General features: G+C 38.8%; 1 protein-coding gene across 3 annotated transcripts in view; it reads right to left on the bottom strand.

Annotated features, from left to right (window-relative positions):
* Positions 1 to 846: 846 nt before the first annotated feature.
* The window catches only part of ERCC6 (ERCC excision repair 6, chromatin remodeling factor), an 84,013-nt gene continuing 59,590 nt past the window's right edge, over positions 847 to 25,269 (bottom strand). For all 3 annotated transcript variants that reach the window (XM_054572368.1, XM_054572369.1, XM_054572370.1), the window contains 13 exons: positions 21,865 to 22,035; positions 21,222 to 21,398; positions 16,961 to 17,077; positions 13,284 to 13,379; positions 10,637 to 10,852; positions 10,068 to 10,178; positions 9,315 to 9,434; positions 8,496 to 8,590; positions 7,021 to 7,166; positions 6,234 to 6,935; positions 4,570 to 4,774; positions 3,893 to 3,971; positions 847 to 2,812 (listed from right to left, as the gene is read on the bottom strand). In XM_054572368.1, coding sequence (XP_054428343.1) covers positions 2,390 to 2,812; positions 3,893 to 3,971; positions 4,570 to 4,774; positions 6,234 to 6,935; positions 7,021 to 7,166; positions 8,496 to 8,590; positions 9,315 to 9,434; positions 10,068 to 10,178; positions 10,637 to 10,852; positions 13,284 to 13,379; positions 16,961 to 17,077; positions 21,222 to 21,398; positions 21,865 to 22,035 — 2,658 coding nt within the window. In that variant the 3' untranslated portion in view covers positions 847 to 2,389. The remainder of the gene's footprint in view (positions 2,813 to 3,892; positions 3,972 to 4,569; positions 4,775 to 6,233; positions 6,936 to 7,020; positions 7,167 to 8,495; positions 8,591 to 9,314; positions 9,435 to 10,067; positions 10,179 to 10,636; positions 10,853 to 13,283; positions 13,380 to 16,960; positions 17,078 to 21,221; positions 21,399 to 21,864; positions 22,036 to 25,269) is intronic.

The following is a 25,269-nucleotide window of genomic DNA, read 5'->3' as shown; positions in this document are numbered from 1 at the left end:
TTGTTCCTCATGTCCTCCTTTACTATTTTCTTTTGCACTGAACGGTTTCTAATGTATATTGTACAGAGCTCTTAAAGTTCCCAAAATAAGATTTTTACCTAATTGAGCAAGTCACTCTATATTGTTAAAACCATTATACTTAGAGCTTCTCCCTCTAAGTCTCTCATTCTGGGAAACATAATGACAATGTTTATAGATAGTCACACTGAGATACAGCAGGGCTGTGAGCTAGCCAAGGTCACAAAATGCCAGTGGCTGAGACAAGAACTGTACTGAAGATCACCTTCCTTTCATTGCATCATAACTGTTTATAGCATTTTCTACTTGTTGAAAAGGCTACAACTTCTCTACCTCAGTACAGTCTACATTTCACATATTATGATGCCCAGACTCTTCACACTCATTAATTGCATTAGGACTTCAATCTCAGAACGAGGAGGACACAATTCTCTTATAAGCTAATGATTACAAAAATAAAAATAAAAAAGCACTTCTCAGAAACAAAATAGTCATGAGTTTGACTACCTTATGAGCCAAGTTCTCAAGTTTAGCATTTATTGACCTGTTTAAAAATCCCTCTGACTTCTAGATAATGATGTCCAGGAGCATAATAATAGAATCTTCTTCCTCTAATACATAATGAATCATAATGAAAAAAGGAAAAAAAATGAACAAGTCAGAATAACGTTTAAAAAAAATCAGCAGAAAATTCTTGTGTCAACCCTGACTTTATGACATCTCCTACCAAAGGAGAGGGATTCTTGACCTAAGCCATTTAACAAAATCTCAGAATGGAAAAGTACCATATTTTGCCATGTATAATGGACACCCACACTTCTGGCCCAAACTTTCAGGAAAAAAATCTTTCATTTTAATTTTTTAATTCAATTATTTATTTATTTATATTTATATACTTGTTTTTGTATTATGAAGGAATTTTAGCATTTATTTTTGAACATACTATGGTATGAGAAATTTTATGTAACAAATAATTAAAAAACACAAAAACAGACACAAGCATTTCAGGTACTAACCCCTGTATAATGTGCATCCTTATTTTTCCCTCAAAAATTTGGGCAAAAACTACGCATTATACACAAGATACGGTAAAACCCAAGTCCTCCAACGAGAGCTTCATGCTGCCCAGCAGACACCTCCCCAAGATCCAAGTCCAAAACCCTCCTCTCTGGGTGGCAGGGTGGACCATAGAGGTCTGGACAGGGCTGCTCACCCTCGGAAGGAGTATGAAGTGAAAAAATGGAATGGGAGGAAGGTGAGGCATAACACAGAAAAATCAGAGAGAGGTAAATAGCAAGCCAGAGAAAACATATCCAATTAAAAAAAAAAACAACAGTTGCACAGTAACAGCTCTAGAAAAAAAAGAATACAATGAATTTAAGAAAACAAGACTTCAGAGCTGAGATCTTAATATAACAATAAGAAGGAAACATGACAAATAAGGTTAAGAAAGCAAAGAGGACCAAAACAACACCATCGGAGAACTACAAACACGTAATAGCTGAAAACATGCAAAGAAAAAGCAAATCTCTTAAAACAAGAGAGTTATCATGAATGCAAAGGAAAAAGAGATGGAAACAAGATGATACATAAGGAGAACAGTGCTGCCTGATATAAAGCAGTCGACACCATTAGGAAAGCAAACAATGAATACAATAAAAACATTCAGTTACCTTCCATCATGGAAGCAGAGAGGGCTGGGATGATGGTTACTACACAGTAATGATGGTGGATCTGGTTGTGGTCTGGAGTGATGTTTGTGTGCATGTGTGTGTTGGCTGTTTTATCTGTCCTTACTTTTGGTTCTGCTTGTTTTTTGTTTTTGTTTTTCAAGATAACAAATTTCATTTTCCTAAAGTACAATCAGTATAAAACTGAGTACACTACAACTTTCTACAAACATGTCTTATTTACCAAGCTATTTCATGCTTTACTAACAAAAATACCTGCCAACTTAATAGCACCTTAAAAGAAAGACTGTTTAAAGGCAATTAAAATGGTTCAAAGATGACATCAATCAGTTGCCTACCCTACGCGCCCTGACAGGGGATTAAACCCACAACCTAGGTATGTGTCCTGACTGGGAATCAAACCAACAACCTTCTGGGGTATAGTACAATGCTCTAACCAACTTAGCCACTCAGCTAGACAGGACCCTGATTTTATAACATAATATACAGTACCAAAAAAATTAACCCAAGTAAAAACTTTTAAGTTTCAAAGAATTTCTCCTCCCTTAAAGTTTTAATTATAAACTAGCTATCATTCAAAGTAAACATCAAATGCAGCCAACCTCTGTTGACAAACATGATTACTAATTATAATTGGAAATTTCCATGAGAAAAAAAATCAATTAAAAGATTAATGTTAATCAGCAGTATTCTGGCTTGAGTTTCCAAATTCCTTCACCACCAGAAGTTCTATGAAAAGTGCAGAGGTTTCTCAATAGTTCTCGAAAGACACAAGACTGTGAAACTGATAACTTGGATTCGAACTCCTGCAGTATCTCCTGAGTGCTGGCCTGGCCATCCACACGGGCCTGAAAAGCAATGAAGTTCCTCATTTCCACCAGCAGGTCATCATGTTCTGTGGTGGAGGGCGGTGGAGCAGAAGCCTCTTGAAGGTGCATGTTTTCACTTTCTAGCCTCTCTGGCAAAATCAGGTGGTTTCTAGCTCTCATTTTAGCCAGCAGTGAGGACGAAGTGAGGACCCCAGATGAGGACTCCGCATCTTCCACTCTTCCACTAACATGCTCAGAAACATTATCTTTTCCATCCTTCTTCATGATGTTGTCCTGAAGAAAGAGGACCACTACATTGAAACATTTAACTTCTAATTTATGGCCTCATTTATTTCCCCAAAGGTTCTGAGGGGCCTTAAATAACACATGTACCCAGGCCAGGGTGGGAAAGTTATAGGTTAAAACTGAAACACCAACTACCACGGCAGGAAAACAGAGTCAAGCACCTATATCCACCCACTACTAAAGAACATTTCCTCAAAAAACAAAAAAATCCCTCCAAAACTACACTATTCAGTTGGCCGCCATTCTAAATGATGGGCGGGGGGGGAGAACTGAGTGGCTAGATAACAGGCTTTCTAGGAAATTGCCTTGAGGAAGTACGAATTCTGTGGGCTTTTCCTGTTTTTCCTCCCAAATTTACCCTGATTTAGGTTGGCACTGTGGAGTAAAGAACAATATCATCGGTGCACTTCTTTCTCTTCAATTTTAAATCATTTTATTCTTTACTACTTTATACCTCATATGTGTTTCCTTAAAACAACAAAGGTTCTCTATTCCTAACTGTGTTCATATTAATCTAAAATGGCTGAACCTGGGAGTTTTCAAATTTTATCAGTAACATAACCCTTAATCAGCAAAAACCACAGAGAGTATTGACTCTGTCCTAGTAGTTACTCTCAGTGAAGCACTCAGGGCCCTAGGGAGAGATGGGCAGCACATGCTTTGGCAGCTAGTTAATCACAAACTTTAAGGCAGTCTTCTAGACATCTATTCTAGATTGGTCTTTGGAACTAGTACTGACCCTCACAATAGGTCAGGCTGTATGGGCGGTGACTCACATGTCACCTATCTCTGTATTACAACTTTCTCTCACCCCCACCCCCCCACCATATTAACTTTCTTAGGGCAAAACAGAGACTCTGCTACAGATTTTGGGTTAAAGACGTTTTCTTTTAGGAAGTTAGTTGGCCCTTTTAGATTCGATTAAAAGTGCTTCATAAATCAGAGCTTATAGCACAAATATCAGATGTCACTATGCCAGCAATTTTTTCACATCATAATCGGGTTAAATTTTCATGGCAATTCAATCAAGTAAGTCTCATGTAAAAAGCAGACAGGCTATCATATTACCTGGCACTTCTCCTTTGGAGAGACTGAAGGAAGATGTTGCACAGAGAAGCTGGAATTCCTTTTCTGACCAAATCTACTCCTAAATGGAAAAGAATCATAGTAAATAAAATGTTTATTTTTGTGGCTTAAGAGATGAAATGTCCTTTCAACAACTAAACTCTTCCTGGAAAAATTTTCTTTTGCATGATTCTTCTTTCATAGCTATAACACTCTGATTCCTCTACTTTATTCTCCTGGGAAGTAACTCCTCCATCTGGAGTAAGAACCACGCAAGACACTTGTTCAACATATTATGGAAACTATCCTCAATCCTAGGTAGGAAAATCCTTCCAAAAGATTAGACTGAATAGGATAGCAATTACTAAAAACTGGCTAATCATCTCATTAAGGTTTATCATGATTATGAATCTCTTAATATTTTTAATATCATTTCAAACAAAACAGATCATTTCTCCTTCCCCTAAAAAACTGGCTTTGGAAAGCAGGGGATGCAAGCAAGGAAGATGGTAAGACTACAAATGTGTTTCCCCAAGTCATACAAATTGGCTGATCTAATCCCCAGACAGATTTTCCACTACTGCACATAAACAGGACAAGTATCCACGCTAGCTCTGACTTTATTCCTAACCTGGATGGACTGGCCCTCTCACAAGCACAGTAGGACAATAAGCTCTTACTTTATTCCCGCAGGAGCGCCAGAAAACCCCCTGTGGCCAGTCCAGGTGGGCACACCAGAGACTGCTCCCAAACACTGCTGACGAGAGAGTCTCAGTGCTTTCAGAGCATCCTGGGCCACACGGGTGGCCTCTGCCTCCACCAACATATAATCTGGACTGCCTCCATCCATGATGGCGTCATGTTTCATGACACTGTGCACACCAACTAGGCAAGAACAAAGGAAAACAGGGAATGTGTTATTTCAGGATGAAAACAATCAGTTTTCTTCTCTGTATAATTTAGCATGTTGTGGGTGGCGAAAAATAATGAATACTTTTAGCTGCTTTTTACCAAGACCCAGGAACTTTACAAATGCTATTGCAATTTATTTTCATCACTACCTTATGAGGTACAGACTATTAGTATCCTTGATTTACAATAATCAAAGCATAATGCTTTGATCACAACTTCAACATAACCTCTTCTCACCTATGTGAAAAACTGGAAACCTTCTATTAATAAATTCTTTATTGAACAGAAAAAAAGAAACCAGAATTATAGAATTCCTAAAATGTAATGACCATGGAAACACTACATATCAGAAGAGTTTAATGTAGTTATCAGTGGAAAATTCACAGCCTTAAATACTTACATCAATAAAAATGAAAGAATAAAAGAACAAACTTTTCAAGGCAAACAGTTTTATCAAAATTAAGCCAAAAATTCACCAAAATACAACAAAAATAAAAGCACAAGGAAGAAACTAATGAAGATAAAAGTGAAAATTAATAAGGTAGAGAACAACCGTGGATCCAATTAATAAATCAAAATCCTGGTTTACTGAAAAAGAAAAAAACAGACAAACCACTAGCTTAATTTGATCGAGGAAAAAATTGAAACAAGCAAATTTAAAAAAAAATATTATGAGTATTTTCTATGTCTCTGTGCAAATGAACTTGAAAACTAGACAAAATAGATAATTTCCTAAGAAAACAGACCAGTAACTGTAGGAAAAAAAACAGGGAGTTGACAAGTTACAAAAGAGCATCAGGTCCAGATGGTTTCTTTCTGAAATGCCATACATAAGCCTGCCTTCCTGAACACAGAATCATAAACAGCAATCTTCGGAAAGTCTAAGTTCACACCACAGTGAACACAATGACTGTCCGGGGCTGAGTGAGATGACGCACCCAGGGGTGACTAACTGCAGGACTGCCTGTCCTCCAGGGTCCCGAGCAATTGTTAAGTCTGCTTTCCTGATTTTTCTCCCTTCATATCAGCTTTCCTGCTTCCAGAGTGCCTGCCTCTGGCCATATCCCTGTCTCTTGTCCCATGATGTTATTTTAATTTCCTGTGGTTGGAAAATCAAATAGATATAGACATAGAGAAATTTTCTAAATGTTTAGATAGTAAAAATCCATTTAAAGCATTGCACCCCTCCTGTAAGTAGTTGTAAGTTCTATTGTTCTCTAAAGTTTCAAATCCTTCTCTAGGTCTTTAAAATAAAAAAGAGGAGAATATGATTTTTCTAAATGTTAATAAATTTCAAATCCTGATTTTAGAAGAAAAAATACTTCCAGTGGAGAGACCACCTTGCACTGTCAGTAAAGGCTGCTATTGCTAGAAATGACCCATTCATGTTCTGTTCCTAGCATACCGGTGGCAAATTCAGCAAAAGAATTACCTGATTTTTTGAAAAGTTTTTCTAAAACATAATCATCATTGCTCTGATTCTTGTTCTCACTTTCACTCTCATTGTCTTGCTTCTGGTACTGCCTTTTCTTCACTAGGTGTGGAATTCGAGTTCCTTCAAACTTGGCGTCTTTGCAACACCTAGAGCTCTTAGGCTTTTGTATTGTTCTCAGAAGTTTCTTCTGGGTCTTTTCTTCTGCCACACTATGTTTTGTTTTTGACTTGTGCTTATAAAAATTATTTTCCATTTGTTCATTCTCCCAAAGAGGTTCTGTTTGAACCTGGCAGCGTTCTCTTTTTTCAGAAAGATGTTGCTTTTCATTGATGCTTTCCTCACCAGACATCTTGTCCATTTTACTGATTCTTGGAGAACTTGAACACTCCCCATTTCCAGTTAACACTGATGAGTCCTCCAGTCGAGACCCTGCATCTGCCTCTTCTCCAAGTCTGTCACTGCTGGTTAGATTCCTAGGTGTTTGAGGGGCATCTCTCAAAGGATCATTTTGATTAGAAGTTACTGCATTTCCATTAGCTCCAATAGCTGTAGATTTCTCCTCAGATGATGTGCCATCATTTGCAAATGCATTAGAATCAGGGATCGTTTTGCACATTGGAAAATTATGGTCTGTTCCAAAGGCCAGTTGAAGTTTTCTTTTTAAATGGTGTTTGTGTGTCTGAACATCTGAACCAGTTCCTATAAAAGGAAAAAACACACTAATGTTACATTACATAGTTCTTATGTAATTTATTCCTTTAAGTTAAATAACTTTATGTAATACCTGCAAAAATAGCACTTGTTTCAGTGCTCTGGGATGCATCAGGACTAGTCAGACTAAACAGCTCATAAAGATCGTTGGACTTGAAAAATCGCCGTTGCTTTGGATCTTTCAGTACTCTATTTGTCAAGAACTGCTTGAAGATTTGTCTAAAAAATAAAAATTAAACTGATATGAAACAGTGTTTAGCTCTCTTTCAAAATTCTAATTATAAAACAATGTAAGAGAGACATGATAGCTGCAGCTGTGCAGATGTCTAAATAATCCCTAGAACTTTTAGCCTTGGAAAATTATAATTCAGGAAGTACATAAAACATCAGGCAGTCTCCTGTGTTTCACAGAATCTAAGTAAGAAATGATACCTTATTATTATTCATACCCAATGGGTTTTTCCAATGTCCAAGATTCATCACATTTCAAGAAATACCTTTTCACATACACTCACACTCTCAAATGACTCACAGCCTCTCTAAGCTGCGAAGAGTAGCTTCCTGACCCCTAGATCAAGAGTCCCCTGCCCAGCCCTAGGCAACCTTCCTGTGATGGGCCTCAGGAAATGCTTACCTGGGCTTTGCAAAGTTTTCACTTGGAGCTATCTCATCAGCTGCCACCTGCTGATCCCACTGTATGATAAAGCACCATACCATTGTCACTATTGCCCAGACAGCTCCATGAGGTAGCCCTGTCCCCTCCCCCTTCTGGTTGCTTATTATTCAGCCTAAGGCATGTCTCTCTCAGAGGAAGCTCTCCCCATTGGGACTCAGCTTGCCTTGAGCACTTTCACACCAGGCCCTGAAGAACATGAGCCACCCCATGAGTAGACCAGCACAGGGTAGAAAGAAGGTGCCTTCCTCTATAAGCTGGGGTGTAGCTAAATAAGGTATTCAGCAGAGAAAGTGGAGAAATTGGCAATATTTCCATTCTACTGTTGAAGTTATCCTTGCTTAAATCCCTGCTCTTTACAGAGAGAAAGATGGAGGAAGAAGCAGGTGTCCTGGTCAACTTTTCTCTTTGGGCCTCTGAGCCAAGGCTAACAGAACAACCACACCTATCTGCTATGTGTAAATACCAGTATGTTAGCATTGCAATTTTGTTACTTCTTAAAATTTTTCTGAACAAAGATGGCACACTATACTAGGTAGGAACAACATTTCTCTCAAATAAACAATATAAAGTTTAAACATAAGCAGTCCTTGAAGTTTAATAAGGTAGAAAAATGACCATGTTCATAGACATTTTTAAGAAACTCACAATAAGCCATTTAATTTAGTAAGAAAAAAAAAAAGAACAAAACAAGAATTTTAAAAAATCACATTATCCCTCAAGTTACAGCAACTACTATTCCAAGATGGTAGTAACATCTTAAAAACAATGCTTAAAAAAAAAATCCCAGCTTGCAGCCCTGGTGGTATACTTGTTTACCCTGCACACACTGCAGCCAGGGGAGAAGATGTCAATCAAGGGTTGAACAGACTGACCGGTGATAAATCTTTTCTTCAATGGTGCCTGCAGTCAGAAGCCTATACACCGTCACCTGCTTCTTCTGGCCTATCCTCCACGCTCGCTCTCGGGCCTGCAACAGAGAGATACATCTTAATAAGGACCCTTCCCAATGCAAGCACTGACTAAAAAGAGAAATAGCTAGTTGCTTCCTTCTACTCCCAAAGTCAGAACTTCATCTAATGAGGCTAAATACATCTAAGGCCTATTGAGGAGGATAAACAGGCATGTGAAAAAGAGAGACAAACATCTCTATTAAAAAAGAATGAGTGTAATGTCACATACTCTTTTTTCCTCAGATCTAGTGATAGATGCTGTGAACAAACCGCTGGAACTCATCCTGTCTGTAATACTGGAGGGCGTCTTCCTTGTGCTGAAGACTAGGCAACAACCCAGATGTGAAGCTTAAGCTGAGAGGAGCACAAAGGATCCTCCCAAGTGCTGGCCATTAAACTGAAGTTGACCCTCAAACAACACACTGACCCTTGCACAGTCAAAAACCTGTATGTAACTTCTACTTCCCAAAAACTTAACTACGAAGAGCCTACTGTTGACAGGAAGCTTATCCATAACATGAACAGTTGAGAAACATATATTTTGTATCTGTATTATCTACTGTATTCTTACAATAAAGTAAGCTACAGAAAATGTTACTAAGAAATTATAAAGACAAAATATATTTACTGTATTTATTGAAAAAAAAATCCACATATAAGTGGACTCATACAGTGCAAACCCATGTTGTTCAAGGATCAACTGTATGTCACTAATACACTCCTTTTAAAAAATAAACAGACCTGTGTGTCTGTGCTTGGGTTCCAGTCGGGGTCATAGATGATGACTCTATTTGCCCCCGTCAGGTTTACTCCTAGGCCACCCACCCGGGTGGTCAGAAGAAACACAAATATGGATGGGTCCTAGAAATAAGACATACAACACTTAGTATGCATCTTTAACTAGTTAGAACTCTTCACCTCTGCCTTTCCATACTCTACATATGGAAAACATTCCTGATATAAGGAATGCGCTATGTTCTAAAGACCTCTGGTCAGTCAAGAAGCCATCTCACAACTCTTACTTTTAATCTCAGTATTAGTAGTATGTAAAAGTTGGGTTTTCAAAAACACACACACACACACACACACACACACACCCCACCCCCAAGAAGCCATCTCACAACTCTTACTTTTAATCTCAGTATTAGTAGTATGTAAAAGTTGGGTTTTCAAAAACACACACACACACACACACACACACACCCCACCCCCAAGAAGCCATCTCACAACTCTTACTTTTAATCTCAGTATTAGTAGTATGTAAAAGTTGGGTTTTCAAAAACACACACACACACACACACACACACACACACCCACCCCACCCCCCCCCCCCCCCCGCAATAATCCAAAAATGCGTAAAGTTAAAAGCGAAAAGTCCATCTCCACCTGCTGCCCAGTCAAGATATAAGCACTGCTCAGGTAGATATGGAAACACTTCCTGTCCCTCTGCCTAGAGTAGCACTACTGGATTTTACTGTTGTATTCACTTGTTACCTCATTGAATCTTGTAATCAGGGGCTGTCTTGAAGCTATTGTAGTAGTACCATCCATTTTGAGATAGGAATACTTCTGGGCTCTAAGGAATACTTCAAGTAAGTCCAACATCTGTTTGGGAGAGAGGATGGGAAATGAGAGTTTAAAAATCAAATATACACCCAACGTGAGTGCTTCTACATTTGTGTAAACAGTCACACCTTCCCAACAGCTTGAAGGTTTCTTGCTTTGAGAGAGATAAATATAATTGCTACAAGAGTATTTTTGGTATTTCCCTGCTGCTAATTCTTACAAGTTTTGTAAATAGCTGGGCATTTATTTGAGTTCAAGCCCAAACTCGCCCACACCCCAGAATCACAGGGTAACTACATGTTTTTAAAAAGCCAACTTCTGGGCACCAAATCGAGAGAAAGATCTAAGCTCCCAAAGATTTTGCAGGCTGTCACCCCAGTATCAACATGTAGATTTGCTTTTGAAATCATTATTTTAGATTATTTCCTATATTTTGAATTAACGGTTATACCCCATGAAAAATCAACTTGTTTCTTGTACAAGATTTGCATGCTCACCTGTCTTGACTGAGAAAATAGCAATACTCGTTGACCCTGCTTGTGCCATATCTTCAACAAGGACTCAACAACTATCATTTTTCCAGAACGTTTCCAGTATCCAAACTGATCTTCCTCTAGTTCATCATCTGAAATACCTTTAAGATTCTTCGGGCCTCCAGAAAAGAGATCAGGGTGGTTGCAGATTTTTCTAAGGGCTATAAGTCCAGAGAAAATCTACGGTATAAAAGAATTATGTGCAACCAAGATTATTTTGTGTAAATTCATGTTCACTCAGGAAAGGAGGGATCGGTGATATGTAACACAGATTAAGAAGGAATTCTTCATTAGCTTCTTAGCTTCCTCCCTAAACACAGAGTATTAGGAGCTAGAGGAAATCAACCTTCACTCATCTTCTTTTCCTGATAGCACAAGTTCTCTAGAAACAAAATAATTCTATTAGGCCAAACATGTCTACGGGGGTCATACTCAATTACTGATGATTTATTTTCCCTCACTAGAAAAAAAAAAGGTATGATTTATATAACAAGCATTAGAAAACTTGTTATATAAAGCTGACTTATCTTTTAAATATATTGAGATAGGAATACTTCCTATAAATACTTAAATAGAAATAAAAAATGTCATGCCCATCTAAGTTTTGAAGAAATCAGTCATATAACTTAGCAAATGCATTTAAATATTACACTACTAAGTACCTCACTAAAAGCTCTACAATTTAATGAGTCACGGGTTGAAGTCCAACTTACCTTTACATTAGTATTACATCAGAAAATATATTTGCATGGAAAATACACAAATGGGAAAGAAATGGACAGTCCACCCAGCAGGACAGACCAAGGGTGAGTGCCTGTCTTCCATGTCTAGCAGGGGTACATCTTGCACAGCTTCTAGAGTGTGACTCAAATCATGCTCACCAGTATAAAAGCTCAAGTAGAAAAAGATGAATCAAAAATTAAGCATGTAATCAAAGAGTATGATAGTTCTGACCAGTAAACAACAATTAAACAACTACAGTACAAAAGATCTGAATAAATCAGGAACACTGCCAAAATTCACCCAAAGAGTTATCTGTACCTCATATTTCTTCCCCTAAACCTGTGCTGTCCAACACAGTAGTCAAAAGCCGGAAGTGGCTACTAAGTGCATGAAGTGTGGCTAGTCCAAACTCAGATATGCCACAAATGTAAAATACAGTTGACCATAGGTTTGAACTAACAAAGCAGGCCTTCTTCTGTGAGATTTTTTTTTCAATAAATACAGTCAGCCCTCCATATCCATGGGTTTAGCATCCATGCATTCAACCAACTGCTGACTGAAAACAGTATTTTTGACCTGAGGCTGGGTATCTGTGCACACAGAGTGCAAAATGTATGCATTGTTCCATGCTATTTTATACAAGGGACTTGAGCAACTTTGGATTTTGGTATCTATAGGGGATCCTAGACCAAATCTGCCTATGATACCGAGAAATGACTATAGTTAAGTTTTTAAGGAGTCAAAAATTAAAAGCAAATTTTTGACAGTGCAAAGTGGGGGTGGGGGTGCCAGTGCCCCAACACCTGAGTTGTTTAAGGGTCAATTATACCCAATTTTGAAGACTTACAACAAAAGAGTAAAATATCTCAATAATTATTTTAAAATTCTGATTACATATTAAAGTATTTTGGGTATATAAGGTAAAGAAAATGTATTATAAAGATTAATTTCAACATTTTTATCTTCTTAAATGTGGTTATTAGAAAACTTAAAATCACACATGTGGCTTACATCCTGTTATCTACTGGATAGTGCTGACCTAGACCACCTAAGGCTGTACAACTTGGAGGCATGTGAAGATCAGGGGAGATATAGGAGAGTTGAATAAATATGAATAATTTAAAAACCTCCAATAAAACACAAAATAAGAAATTATGAGAGATGGTTGACTTAACCTGGAGGGAAAAGCATGTAGATATTAGGGTACACAGGTAGCCATGTTACCTGTATCCATCTCTTTATCTACCTCCATGCATAAACAGGAAAGTGTGAGTGCTGGAGCATACCATTCTACTCAGCTGTGCCTCCAATGAGCACACATCAAGGACTAAGGAAGTCACACATGTCAACTAAGTAAAACACAATTCACATACTAAGATACTGAAACAGAAACAAGTTGAATAGTTTACACGAAGCTTTAGACTTCAATGCTGATTATAGACCTACTATATATATTTATTGAGCAGACATTTACCCACAGATTTCTGAGTATTGCCAATAACTAAAATGTTATTCTAGAAAAATCTGTAATAATAATTCTTCCTCCTTGCACCTGCTAACCCCAGAGTTCTGAGGCTGCTTCCCTACATTATGCACAGGATCCGCAGTCCCTGAAGGACTTAGGCATTGCAGATCCTGTTGTCTAGTGCAATTCTTCTATTACGAAGCCATGTGGTGTTGGATTCGAGTGCAACAGTGCTTCAGTACAGATAAAAAGGGAGCATGCTGAATTTAACTGTGTGGTCTCTTACTTCTGTAAGGGTTCCAAATTAAGTGACAGCTTGCACCAAAATGTTTTCAAGAGTAATAGTGAATCCTCCCTGACTAATACTAGCTTCCTTTCTTTCCCTGTTCCCCTTAATTTTACTGGCTTCTGTTTTTAACTGACCTGCGTCTCTCCATTGAGAATTCTGTAAACTTCTTTGGAATCAATGAAATTTTGGTAGACTTTATGTTGCTCATCTGTAAGACGGCAAAATAAGACCTACAAGGGAGGAAACAAAACACAGCAACTATAATTTCAAAACACATTTTAACAATTAAAATACCAACAAAATTTCCTAATCAAAACAGCACAATGCATACAACTGTAATAATGTACCTCTTGTTTTTAAAAAAAAAAAAACACAAAATGAAGCCACATCTCAGAGCTGAACAAAGTAGTTTCCTCCTTTCACCAGGCCCCGTTTCTGTCATCTGTCCACCTCTTGGTCCCCATCCCACTGTCCTGACAGTCCCTGAAGACTTGTTGACTGCTCAGAGGAAAGTATGGGACTAGGTGCACAGACCTTCCTCCATCCTAGCCACCAAGTGCTTGCGCCAGCTCACCTCCCATGCCCCTCACCCACACTCCACTTCAGTAAACCTAACCAGGGACCTTAATTGCAACTGCACTCCCCTTTCCTGGAGTTATAAGTGCAGGTCCATAAGTTCACCAGACTCATCTCTGGCAGCAATGCCTACTTCCCCTGCCCAACTGAGGTGATTACTCTATGCCATCATGTTCTAACTTCTCAACCTTCCTTTCTTTCTTCAAGTCCACCACCACCTCACAGCTTGACTTTATTCCTTGGCTAGTCATATTCCCAAGGAATTTTTCTTCAGCCAACCCTTCACCACCCACTGCATCTGTCCTATAAACTTCCAAACATAGATTACCTCAACCTCCTCCTTCTCTGCTCCTTTCCATTAAGCGCTGAGCACTATTACTGTGTGTCACTCCCCCCTCCACACCCCTCCCCCTGGCCCCAGGCAGTGTCCTGGGGTTCAGCTCATTCTCCAGGGGAATCCTGTGCACTCTCTGCCCAACAGAATGGCTGTGACAACACTCCTCTCCCTCCCCAAGCTGCTCACCCACCCACCTACCTCTGTTTCAACCTCTACTTAAAAACGGTAAAAAAACAAAACAGTTTTTTAATTTTTAAACAGTTTTAAAAATTAGAAACTGAGGCTATCAGGATTGATTCTCTAGTTTTCACTCCCTAAAATGTCTACTTCTTCATCTGCCTCAGCTTATTTTCCTTTATTCCCAGAGGAACTGGTTCCTGTATGCGATCTATAGTAACCCTTCAACCTTTCCACCAGATCTGAAAATCCTCTCATCTTCCTTAGAACAGAGTTCAACTCCTTAGATTCTCCAAAAATTGAGGGGAAAACTCCCTCTAAGTATCACATACAATCACTATCTCCATTTCCTCACTTTTTTGTTACTCATGAACCAGCACAATCCTGGAGGGCACTTCCGCTGGTACCACTGAAACTGTTACGGGTGAGGTCACTAAACAACTTCCTAGTTGCCACACACCAGATCCCTGGGCCTCATGATTCCACTTCCCCTTACCCACCTCTTGCTTTTCTACATAGGCCTCCTGTGTTACCAGCTTGTTCCTTGTCTACCCTCTCCTAAATGCTGCCATTTCCCTGGGCTGCTTATCGCTCCTCATTCTATATGGACTCCTTAGGCAAACTCACTATTTCTAACTTTAACACATTCTCTGCTCACAGGCCACCTACATCCCAGCCTAGTACTTTCTTCACATTTTAACCCTTTTTATTGTCCTTTCACAATGGACACTCCATAGACACTTCAAAGATAACCTGAATTAAACTCGTTAGCTGTCTTCTCTGAGTTTGGCCTCCTGAAGCCTCTGTTGCAGGAGATCTATCCCAGCATCCCAGTGAGAAACCTGGGAGTCACTAGGCCCTTTAGCTTCCTTCCTGCTAGCCCCACCCTTGCCTCGGTTCAGGCCCACACTCTTCTCCTAAGGACTTTGTAGGGAATGGCTAATCCATCCCTTTGCCTCCATTTTCTGTCCTTGTCAATGCTTTCAAATGGTATCTGAGTAATCTTTCTAGAATATGAACCTGAGTGCTTATAATTCTTGACTTCTTAAATTCATATTTCAGTACTTTAAAAATGGCAGCTGAAAAGCCTCACCTCTCAATCACACAGTTAATTGGACAAATTATTCACCAGGTCCCTAGTGTGTGCAAATCATTGTTTTTGGTGTCATGCAAAATCTGTAGATGAGTAAGACAAAATCCTGACCTCAAGGAGTTCCAGTCAACTGGAGGCTCTAGTGGAGAGCCTTGTGGGAACTTCAAACGAACTTCTCTACGTGTGTGTTTGCTTGAGAGGTGGGCAAACTTTCAGGTAGAGGGAACAAATGCAAATAAAAAGAAAAGTGGAGCATTTTAAAAAAAGAGGAAGCAATTTGCTTTGGCTACTGCACAGAATATAAGAGGTATTCCTAGGAATCCACAGTAAAAATAAATTGTCACAAGCTAAATCAATATTCTTGGTGGGGAGAGGGATATCAAAGGTACGTTGGTAGGAAGCCTTGGAAAAATAAATCCAGCAAAACTGTGCAATACTAATGGAGTGGGAAGTGCCAACGGTTGGGAGACCAGTGAGACTAATTGCACTAGTCAGACTAAACTGTACTAATTTATGAGGATGTGAATGAGAGATGTGAGAAAATGACAAAGGATAAATAAAACACCACAGCAACTGGTAGGTCTAGAATTACAGCTCAGAGGGTTGTGTACTGAGTTAACTGACAGAGAAGAATGTGTGAGGGGAATGTAGAAGACCAAGGGGTAAATCTGGAAATAAGTTTTGGCAGGGAGGGAAGAGGGAGCAATGTCAATAGCCTTGATGACAGATCTCCCAAATCCTTTAGAGTTTCAACATTCAAAATCTACAATGCATTTATTTTTAGATGCTGAACAGACAGTACAGTCATCTATTAAGATAACAGAACACTAGGAAGAAATTCAATAGGATGATCCTTTCAAAACCTAAGTCAGATGTTATCACTCCTTTGCTCAACAACTTTCTGTGAATTTCCTCTAAAGTCTTCACCATGACCAGTCGGCCCTGGTGATCTGGTCAAAACTCTGACTGCTTCCTTTCAGCTCTCTGCTTGCTCCTGCCCTCCAACCACTCTGGCCTCTGTGAATTTACCAACACACCCCGACTTTCCATCTGCCTAGAATGCTCGTCCTTCACAATCCCCTATAACTCCTTCTTTCACTTATTTTAGGCCTCTGCTCAACTGACAGTTTATCAGAAATGTCTTCTCTGACCCTCCCTTATAAAAATGTTTCCCTAAGTCCTTGCCCTCATCCCCCTCTTCACACTTACTACCACTTGCTATCTGATATATTTATTTATGACTGTCTTGCCTCAAGAATGAATGTGAGTTCTCCAAGAACAAGTGTTTGTTTCGTTCACTTCTATTTCCCAGGCATGTTACTGGCACCTAAGACAATTTGTAGCATGAATGAATTGGGGACCTGAGGAAATAGAGAAGTTTAAAGAGAGTAGCTGTGGGAATCTATGTGTTACTGAGAGATCTAAGTCTGTGGACTAGAGGAAGAGTTCTGCTGAGGGCAGGTGTGTTACAGCAGAGTCACCTGTCACATACTGGTATATGTAGATGCCACAGGAGTCTCGTGTCACATCGCATACTGGCATATGCAAATGTAGATCAGCCTGCCCCACAGCTCCTGCCACCACATCCATGCTTTAGGGATGTTTTGCTAACTCCTGAATTTACAGACCTGTTCATTTTTATCCGGCAAAGAAAGGCTCATTTTGACATCTGATTTCATTCTCCGCAGGAGGTATGGATTTATGGTATCTCGTAAGACACATGCACATTTATAAGCAGTTTTAACCTTTAGTAAAACAAAAGGAAAACAATTACTGCATCTTTAATAAATGCATTTGTTCTTACCTCTCAACTGATTCTAATGCTTGAACAAATCATTTTTAAAAGAAATGACCAATGATTATACAAAATTGGTTGGAAATGGTTGGAAAATGGTTTATAAAAATTAGTACAAGTTCAATATGCTCCAGGAGGTGGGAGTTTTCCTAACAATATCATTAAAAAAAAAAAAAATTAACCAAAATATACAATCAAAAGAGCAACTGATAATTTTGTACTTCTATGCCTCTTTTATACTTCCCTTTAATTATTACTGCATAGTTAAACCCTCTAGGGGAAAACAACTGCTTTCAAACAAATCTCTATTTATAATCTTGTATTATGCAAAAGCTACAAAGGAACTGCTTCTCTGCAAGCTGAAGATCAAAAGCCAACTATGGGGGAAGTTGCTCCAATGAAAGCAACCAGATAATCAGTGATTACTGCCCACTGGAGACTCTGGAGAGTAAGTTCAAGAAAAGCCCTATGATCCTAGAAATAAAAGGTCACTCTAGTCTACAATGGAGCATATGGTTCTGTAATGGAGCACAGCCACATGAGATGGGTATTAACTGTACATAGAAAAACAAAGACTCACAGTGCAGAAAACCCCTCTCTCCGCAATTCACTTAAAGGCAAACAAAGAATTCAATACATTATCAATATTTAAAATAATCTAAATAGTCTTAACAACCTAGTAAATTATTCTTTAATGGAATAAGAAAAATTCCAATCAAAGTTTAAATTTAAGAAAGTCCGCTGCAAAATGAGAGGTTGATCATAATAAAGAAAAATTCATATAACAAAATTAACATGGTAAAAAAGAAAACATTTTAAAAGACTCTAAGAGCACCTCAAGTATGAATACCAGTTCATGTATGTGTTTATCTTATGTGTTTATGAGTGTGTAAACATAAATAATAGCTTTTACTTGGACTAGCAGACAACAATAAAGAAGCTCAGTATCATTCAGACACTGGTTAGAATTACCTTTAAGATGATGATCAGGTACATATCACTGGTTGTTAATTCTGAGGTAATTAAATTTCAGAATTTAACAAGACATTAAAGTCCCACCAAGGAAGCAAGTACTTGTTTAAATTTTCCTGAGAAGCTATACAGTGTGTTGAGGCTAAACTGTCTCCTCCAGAGGACTATTGAGCTAGTTGGTTATGCTGGGAGACCAAGGCCAGGCTGCTGAATGGCCTGGCCACTCACTTCTGTTCTTTCTCCCACCTGTCCACCCCTCTAGAGAGTTTCCCTGCTCCTGGGCCACTGGTCTGGGTCTATTTCTCATACACAACTCTCCCCAGAGGATGATGTTAAGCTCTAGACTGGGATAGGGAAGGGAGAGCAGGAATGACTAAGAAACCTTATTTTAGCCTTCATGTCAAGCCACATTTTCCAGTTCAACTCTCTTAGGGAATCTTGTGCTTCAAGAAATAAAGCTGAATCTGTGTTTAATTCTCATCTGCTTCTGGTGTCTTTTCTTCTGTGAATAAAAGACATATAGGGGTGACGGATCCAACTGCATTTCTCTATCACTCCCAACTCCCCAGTGTTGTGGAAAATGTACACCTAGCTGAGCATGCCCATGCTTCCTTCCTCCTTCTGACAAGGTAGAGTGATAATTACTGCCAAATTACTTTGCTTCTTCCACAGCTGAGTGCTGAGTCTCAATAACCTTGATCATGAAGGAAGGTTCAACTAGATGACCTCAGGTTCTTTTCAGTTCTAAAATCTTCTGCACACATCTAAGAAGAAACAGTCCCTATTTCTGGTAGTTTCTTTTCTCCCTCTCTCCCTCCCCAATCTTTTAGGTCCTAGCACAGTCATTCCATCCCCAGCAAGCCTTTCTTGACTCCTACAAGCTCTGATAATTGGCTATCTCCTCTGATCATAGACCTTATTACCACCTGATCATGTTTGCCACTTCCCCCCACCCACTCCCAGCATTTAAATATTATTTAAAGGAGGTTCTGGTTGCCAGCTATCTCCCATCATTTTAGTCCCAGACTGACAAAAAATGCCTGCTGACAGGCTATCTTCTTGGGATTCAATAATGCAGCCAGCCATGAACTTAAACAGAAAGGAGCAAATAAAAACAACACCTCTGCTCCCAAGGACCTTATACTCTAACAAAATAAAAAAGGTAAGTGCACTAACTTTTGAAACACAAATTTAAAGAAACAGACAATATCACATTGTCTTTAAGTACTTCCCCACAAATGACTTATTAATCCCAAAGGAGAAGTGGTAATTTTAAAGAGTTTAGAAATCTGGCAAATACCACCTCATCCAAGTAATCAGACCACTGCCCATTAATACCATCAACAGTGTGTGCCTCCAGTTAGGAAGCACTGAGAAAGACATGTCATTTCTGTGATATTCCTGCCAGAAATGCATAACCTGAATCCCATCACAGAAAATGGAAGACAAACCCAAAGTGAAGCACATTCTATAAAATAACAGGCCGGTGGTCTTCAAAAATGTCAAGGTGATCAAAAGTCATAAGGAAAATTAGAGAAATTGTCCCAGATTAAAGGAGACTAAAGATGCATAGATACTAGAAGAACTTGCAAAATGTGACTGACATATACTTTAAATAACAAAATTACATCAACGTTAAATTTCCTCCTGATTCTAACATTTATACTACGATTCTGTAAGATAATGGCCTTATGCTCAAGAAATGCACACTGAAGGATCTGAAGAAAGGGGCATCATCTGTAACTTGCTCTCAGATGATTCAGAAAAAAAACTCATAAATTTGTGTGAATGTACAGTGAAGTGGGGGAGAGGGAGGAAAGGAAAGATCAAGCAAATGTGGGAAAACATGAGCAAAATGCTAACAACTGGTGAGTCTGGGTGAAGAGAATATAGAAGTTCTTTTTATGATTCTTGCAACTTTCTGTTAAACCTGAAATTATTTCAAAATAAAAAGTTTAAAAAAGGACACTATAAATAAAGAACAATAGGGATTCAGTGGACGAAGAGAGCCCCTAAAAACATTAATAAAAAAATCATTCAAATGTAAAAGGTATTGAAATTGTTGACAATCCTCTCATTTTAAAGGTCTAAGATTCTTTTTCTAATTAAGTATTTCAAAACCTGTGAAATTCTCTTTTCATGAAAGACTTTCTTTGTGGTTCAGTCATGACCTGGCCAGTACAGGCCCCACCTGAGAGCTGCACAGAAACCCTGGGTCTTGTCCAGGGTAAAAGCCTTCTCTTAGGTCAGCTTCATGTCCTGATGTTCCTGCCTGACAACTCCATTCTACCAATCACCAAGGTCTAAAATCTCAGGGGTCAGTTGCAGCAAGCTTATCACCACCTATACCATTTCCTTTATCTTATCAGCCTTCACATCCTGTTTGTTCTGCCTAAAAAGCTGCCACCAGGGGCCCTTGGTCTCTACCTTCTTTCTCAGAACCACCACTGAGGTCCAGGTCCAGGTCCTCGTCCTCATCACCCTCACCCTAGTGATTCCTGCAGATCCTTCAATGCCAGCTTCCCTTCCATAACTACCTACAGCCTGAGTAACCCTCTGAGAACTGCCCTTCCCAGTGTCCTGCTCAGACAACTCATTGCCTGTTCCTGCCTGAGAGCCCCTGCCTCCTTTTCAAGGATCCCATTTCCAGAATCCACAGCTATCCTGATACCTCCCCATAGAATCTCTAGTCCAATCAAGTGTGTCTCTTCACTGCCCATGGCCACATAATATGGCTGTTGCCTTAATCTAATGACCTTGTTCTTCTAAGCCTGTTTTCCCAGAATCAAGATAAGGGATACCTGCCTCATTAAGTCTTCCTTGAACAATTCTTGATGGTTTCCCCTTTTCCAAAACTTTATACTACCTTGTAAGATGTACTACCTCAATTTGCACTAAATTATATTCTGTCCAGAACAGATCCACTCTTGTTTCATAATTTCTGACTGCTCTGCCGTATTTTACATGATTTTTAAAAACTCATCCGGAAAAATGTGAGCTATCAAGCAAAAATAATTTTGTAATTTTATCAGATACCAATTTATAAATTTGGTCATTTCTCTTATGTCTTGAACAACTTGGTTACAGAGTATATTAAAATATTAAAATACTAAAAGTGTTACCTGTACTGGGGAGGCATTTGAATATCCCCCCATGGTGATGGGGACCGAGAACTGTTCCATAAATACAGGTAATGTGCCTAACTTTCCTGGGAAGATAAAGTCAAAGAGTGACCACAGCTCACGGAGGTTATTTTGCATTGGTGAGCCAGACAAGATGATGCGATGAGGGGTACGGAACTATTTTGGGAAAGAAAATATTTTTTATTAAATTCATCTTTTACCAGATTATGACCAACCCTACCCCGAACACTCCAATCTTGTTATTTAACACATTACATATCATTTTGGTAGTCTCCAAAACACAGAAGACACTTTATGCAATTTTAATTCTTCAATTACATAAGGGAACATTTTTTCTTATTGTTCATGCTGAATACTATGGATTTGAGTTGGATTTGGTTACATTCTAATAACTGATCCCTATAAGAGACATTAAGTAATATGCACGATTAGAATTTTTTAAAAAACATGATTAAGAACAAGAATAAAAACATTTCTTCATTAAGGCAAAACATGTATTTCAAATTCCTTATGCAAAGGCACAAGGAAAGATTAAATAAGTGTGTTACTAAAATCAGGGAGTTTATTCCCAATTAAATACTATTATTCACCTGGACATCTCCCATGTTATAAGAGTTCATACCTGTTTACAAGCAAGGGTGATGGCAGCATTTGGATTTCGAATTTTGTGTCCTTCATCCAAGATCACATAGTGCCAGTCATGCCTACTAATATCATCTTGCATGAGTCGAATGTAGGAGTAAGAAGTGATTAAAATTCCATGACAATGAACAATATCTTGAATTAGTTTCTCCTAAAATGACGATAAAACAGTAAAGCCAGTTTTAAATAAGTTAAATTGAATCAGTATGGTTCTTAAAATGACAATCTTCCAATCATGAAGCCATCTAAAGCACTTAGTAAGTATGTATACAAACATAATACATGCGATTGTAATTGTACATTATCAGCAAAGGGAGGTTACTGCATGTTTCATTCACCTGTAAGAAGTAATACTACATATCCACTCTTGAGGGGTATCTCAAAAGACCCCCAAAAGTTATAATATACACTCAATTTTTATTTTTCTAAAACATACTTCGTGTCAATCCTTGTTAAACTTAAAACAAGGTATATAAAAAGTGATTTATTTAAAAAAAAAATGAGGGAAAAGCTGAGACAAGAAAAACAAATCCATGCACTCTAATGATTTATAACATGAATTCCAGAAGAAAAGAGTAGACAGGATATAAAAGAAATCATTTTTTAATATAGTAGAAAAAAATTCTGAAGAGATTGAGTCTATAGAGGAAAACATACTAGAGTGTCAGGCAGAAACAATGAAAAAAGACATAGGCCAAGGCATATATTTACTAGATGTTTAAATTCCAAAAATAAAGAAAAATAAGAGAAAATACCGTAGCTCCTTGCCCTTCAGAGCGAAAGACTCTATCTGCATTGAACATCTTTTCTGCAACATTAAAAATTTCAGAAAACAAAAGGAAAACCTTTTCCATAATTCTAGGGGAAAGCGGTGACTCTAGAATTCTGCACTGATCCAAACTAGCAGCCATGCTTGAGAGGAAAACAAACTCCACCTTCAGAAAGGCCAGGCCAGAAAATAAAGCAGCAAGGATGGGATAGGTATAGGTTGCTACATCCAGCCAGCATGGGGCTGCCTATAGACAACAGAACTTCCAGACTGAAAAGCTCAGCAGAGTGCTCAAGGGAATTCTGAGAGAGGACAGGGGTCCTTTTTAACACCCATTTCACAGATGAGGAAACTATGGCTTAGAGACAGTAAATAATATATCGGGTCACAAAACTGACAAGTGGTTGAGACAATACAGAAAGGCAGCAAACTCTAAAGTTATATTAACTAAATATAGAAAGGCAGCAAACTTCAAAGTTAGTATTAACTAAATGTCATGCAACACTGCCTCTTTACTACAAAAGAAAAAAAATTAAGGGAAAATTATATGTAATATAAATACCAATTCTTAAAATAATTTATTAAAACAATAATTAAGTATATTATTACACTTTTATAAAACATTAGAACACTTTTAAATACTAATGAAACTGTTAAGAAGGGATCTAACATATAAAATGGGGCATATTTTTGTGTTACTATAATTCCAGCTTAGTTTAATAAAACCTAGAGTGAGGAGAAAATAAAAGTGTAATAAAAATCCCACCCTCTCCAGGGCAGAATGGGACATAAGTGATAGATATTGTTTAATTCTCAACCACAAGAGAAAAATAGGTTGAAATACATTTGTAAAGCATTTATGCCCACTTACTGATTAATAGTTGCTACTTCGACATAAATAGAACACAAGAAATACATTATAAAACTAGCAAACTACTACAGGTAAAAAAAACCCCAAAAAAACAAAAAAACAAAACCTAAACATGCCAGGGTCTCCATGCGACAGTGGGTTATTAGCAGCCAGACTTTCACTGGGTAAATACAGCAAAAGCCTAGTCTTGTGTTGAAAAGAGACCCAAACTAGACTGGTACTGTAATTTGAAATTATGGGAATTATCAAAGATAAACCAAGGAAATGCAAACAAAAACAGAGCAGGATAAGAAATATAGCTATCAGACAAAAAAAAAAAAATGACTAGAAGAAGAGGGATATTTTATATTTTAAAGGAGACAACCTAAAGAAAGAAGAGCCATTAGTCTTTACCTACCAAAAAAACACTACAACAAAACCTGAAAACAAAGATGTCAGAACTACAGGGATCATACCCATAGGCTTTCAGAGTTTCATAGATCAGAAGACAAAAAACATTAAAGAAAATAAAAATTTAAAAATTAAGATACTACTTCCAGTCAAGATGGTGGCATACATAAACATGGCTCGTCTCCTTTGCACAACCACATCAAAAGTACAACTAAACTAAAGAACCACCATCATTTAGAACCATCAGAAATCAAGCTGAATGGAAGTCCTACACCTACGAAATTAAGGAAAAAATCACATCGAGACTGGTAGAAGGGGCAGAGACGCAGAACGAGATGGTCCCACAACCATGTATGGCAGATAAAAATTGGGAGGGATATCTCAGGGGCAAGGGGTCCCAGCCCCACACCAAGTCCCTCAGCCCAGGGTTCCAGTGACAGGAAGATAAGTCCCCATAACTTCTGGCTATAAAAACCAGTGGGGATTGAGGCTGTGGAAGAAACTGCTGGAATCCTAGACAGTTCCTCTTAAAGGATCTGCACACAGACTGACTCACACTCACTGCCTATGAGCTCCAGCACTGGGACAGCAGACTGAAAGGCCTCAGAGACATATAGGAAGAAACTGAATTGTCTGGCATCAGGGCAAGAGCTGGAGCACAGCTTCCTCCCACAAAGAAGTGCTGGCAAAGGCCACTGTTCCTTTTCTGAGCCCTCCACCCACAGAGACACAGAGCAGGCAGGTATGTGCCATATCTGAGACTCCATAAACCTAGCTCACACTGTTTACCCAACTCTGGAAATTCCCTGAGGCTCTGCCCCACCCAACTTTCAGGCCCACCCAAACTGTTTCCAGTGGCTTTTCCTTAAGAATGGCTTGTCTTGGCTCCTGCTCCAGATATTCGTAAATCCTCTCAAACAAGCAGTACCTGGCTTCAGCAAACCTCCTCTCTCTCGCTGTCAGCCCAGCCTGGCACCACCAGCAGCTGGCCTTGGTACACAGCTTGTCCTCTCCTCAGAACCTTCAAGCTCAGCATAAGTAGAAGCTATCTGCAGATCACTTATGCTGTGTGACCCTGGACAGAACACAGGCAGTAGCTGACCTTAGATGTGCCAACAACAATCAAGGCTCAACTACAGAAGGAAGGTATACACAGCTCACATGGTGGGTGTACCTTGAGTACCCAGCTTGGAGAATAGGGGAAGCTGTGCCACTAGACCTTACAGGACACCTACTATATTAGGCCACTCTACCAAGCCTGGGAATGTAGGAGCTCTACCTAATACACAGAAACAAACACAAGGAGGCTGCCAAAATGAGGAGACAAAGAAACACGGCTCAAATGAAAGAACAGA

Source organism: Pteronotus mesoamericanus, unplaced genomic scaffold (assembly GCF_021234165.1).
Source record: "Pteronotus mesoamericanus isolate MK-2021 breed Mesoamerican mustached bat unplaced genomic scaffold, CSHL_Meso_final contig_230, whole genome shotgun sequence".
NCBI classification, from domain to species: domain Eukaryota; kingdom Metazoa; phylum Chordata; class Mammalia; order Chiroptera; family Mormoopidae; genus Pteronotus; species Pteronotus mesoamericanus.
The sequence above is the reverse complement of the archived record's forward strand: the minus strand, read 5'-3'. Positions and strand labels throughout refer to the sequence as shown.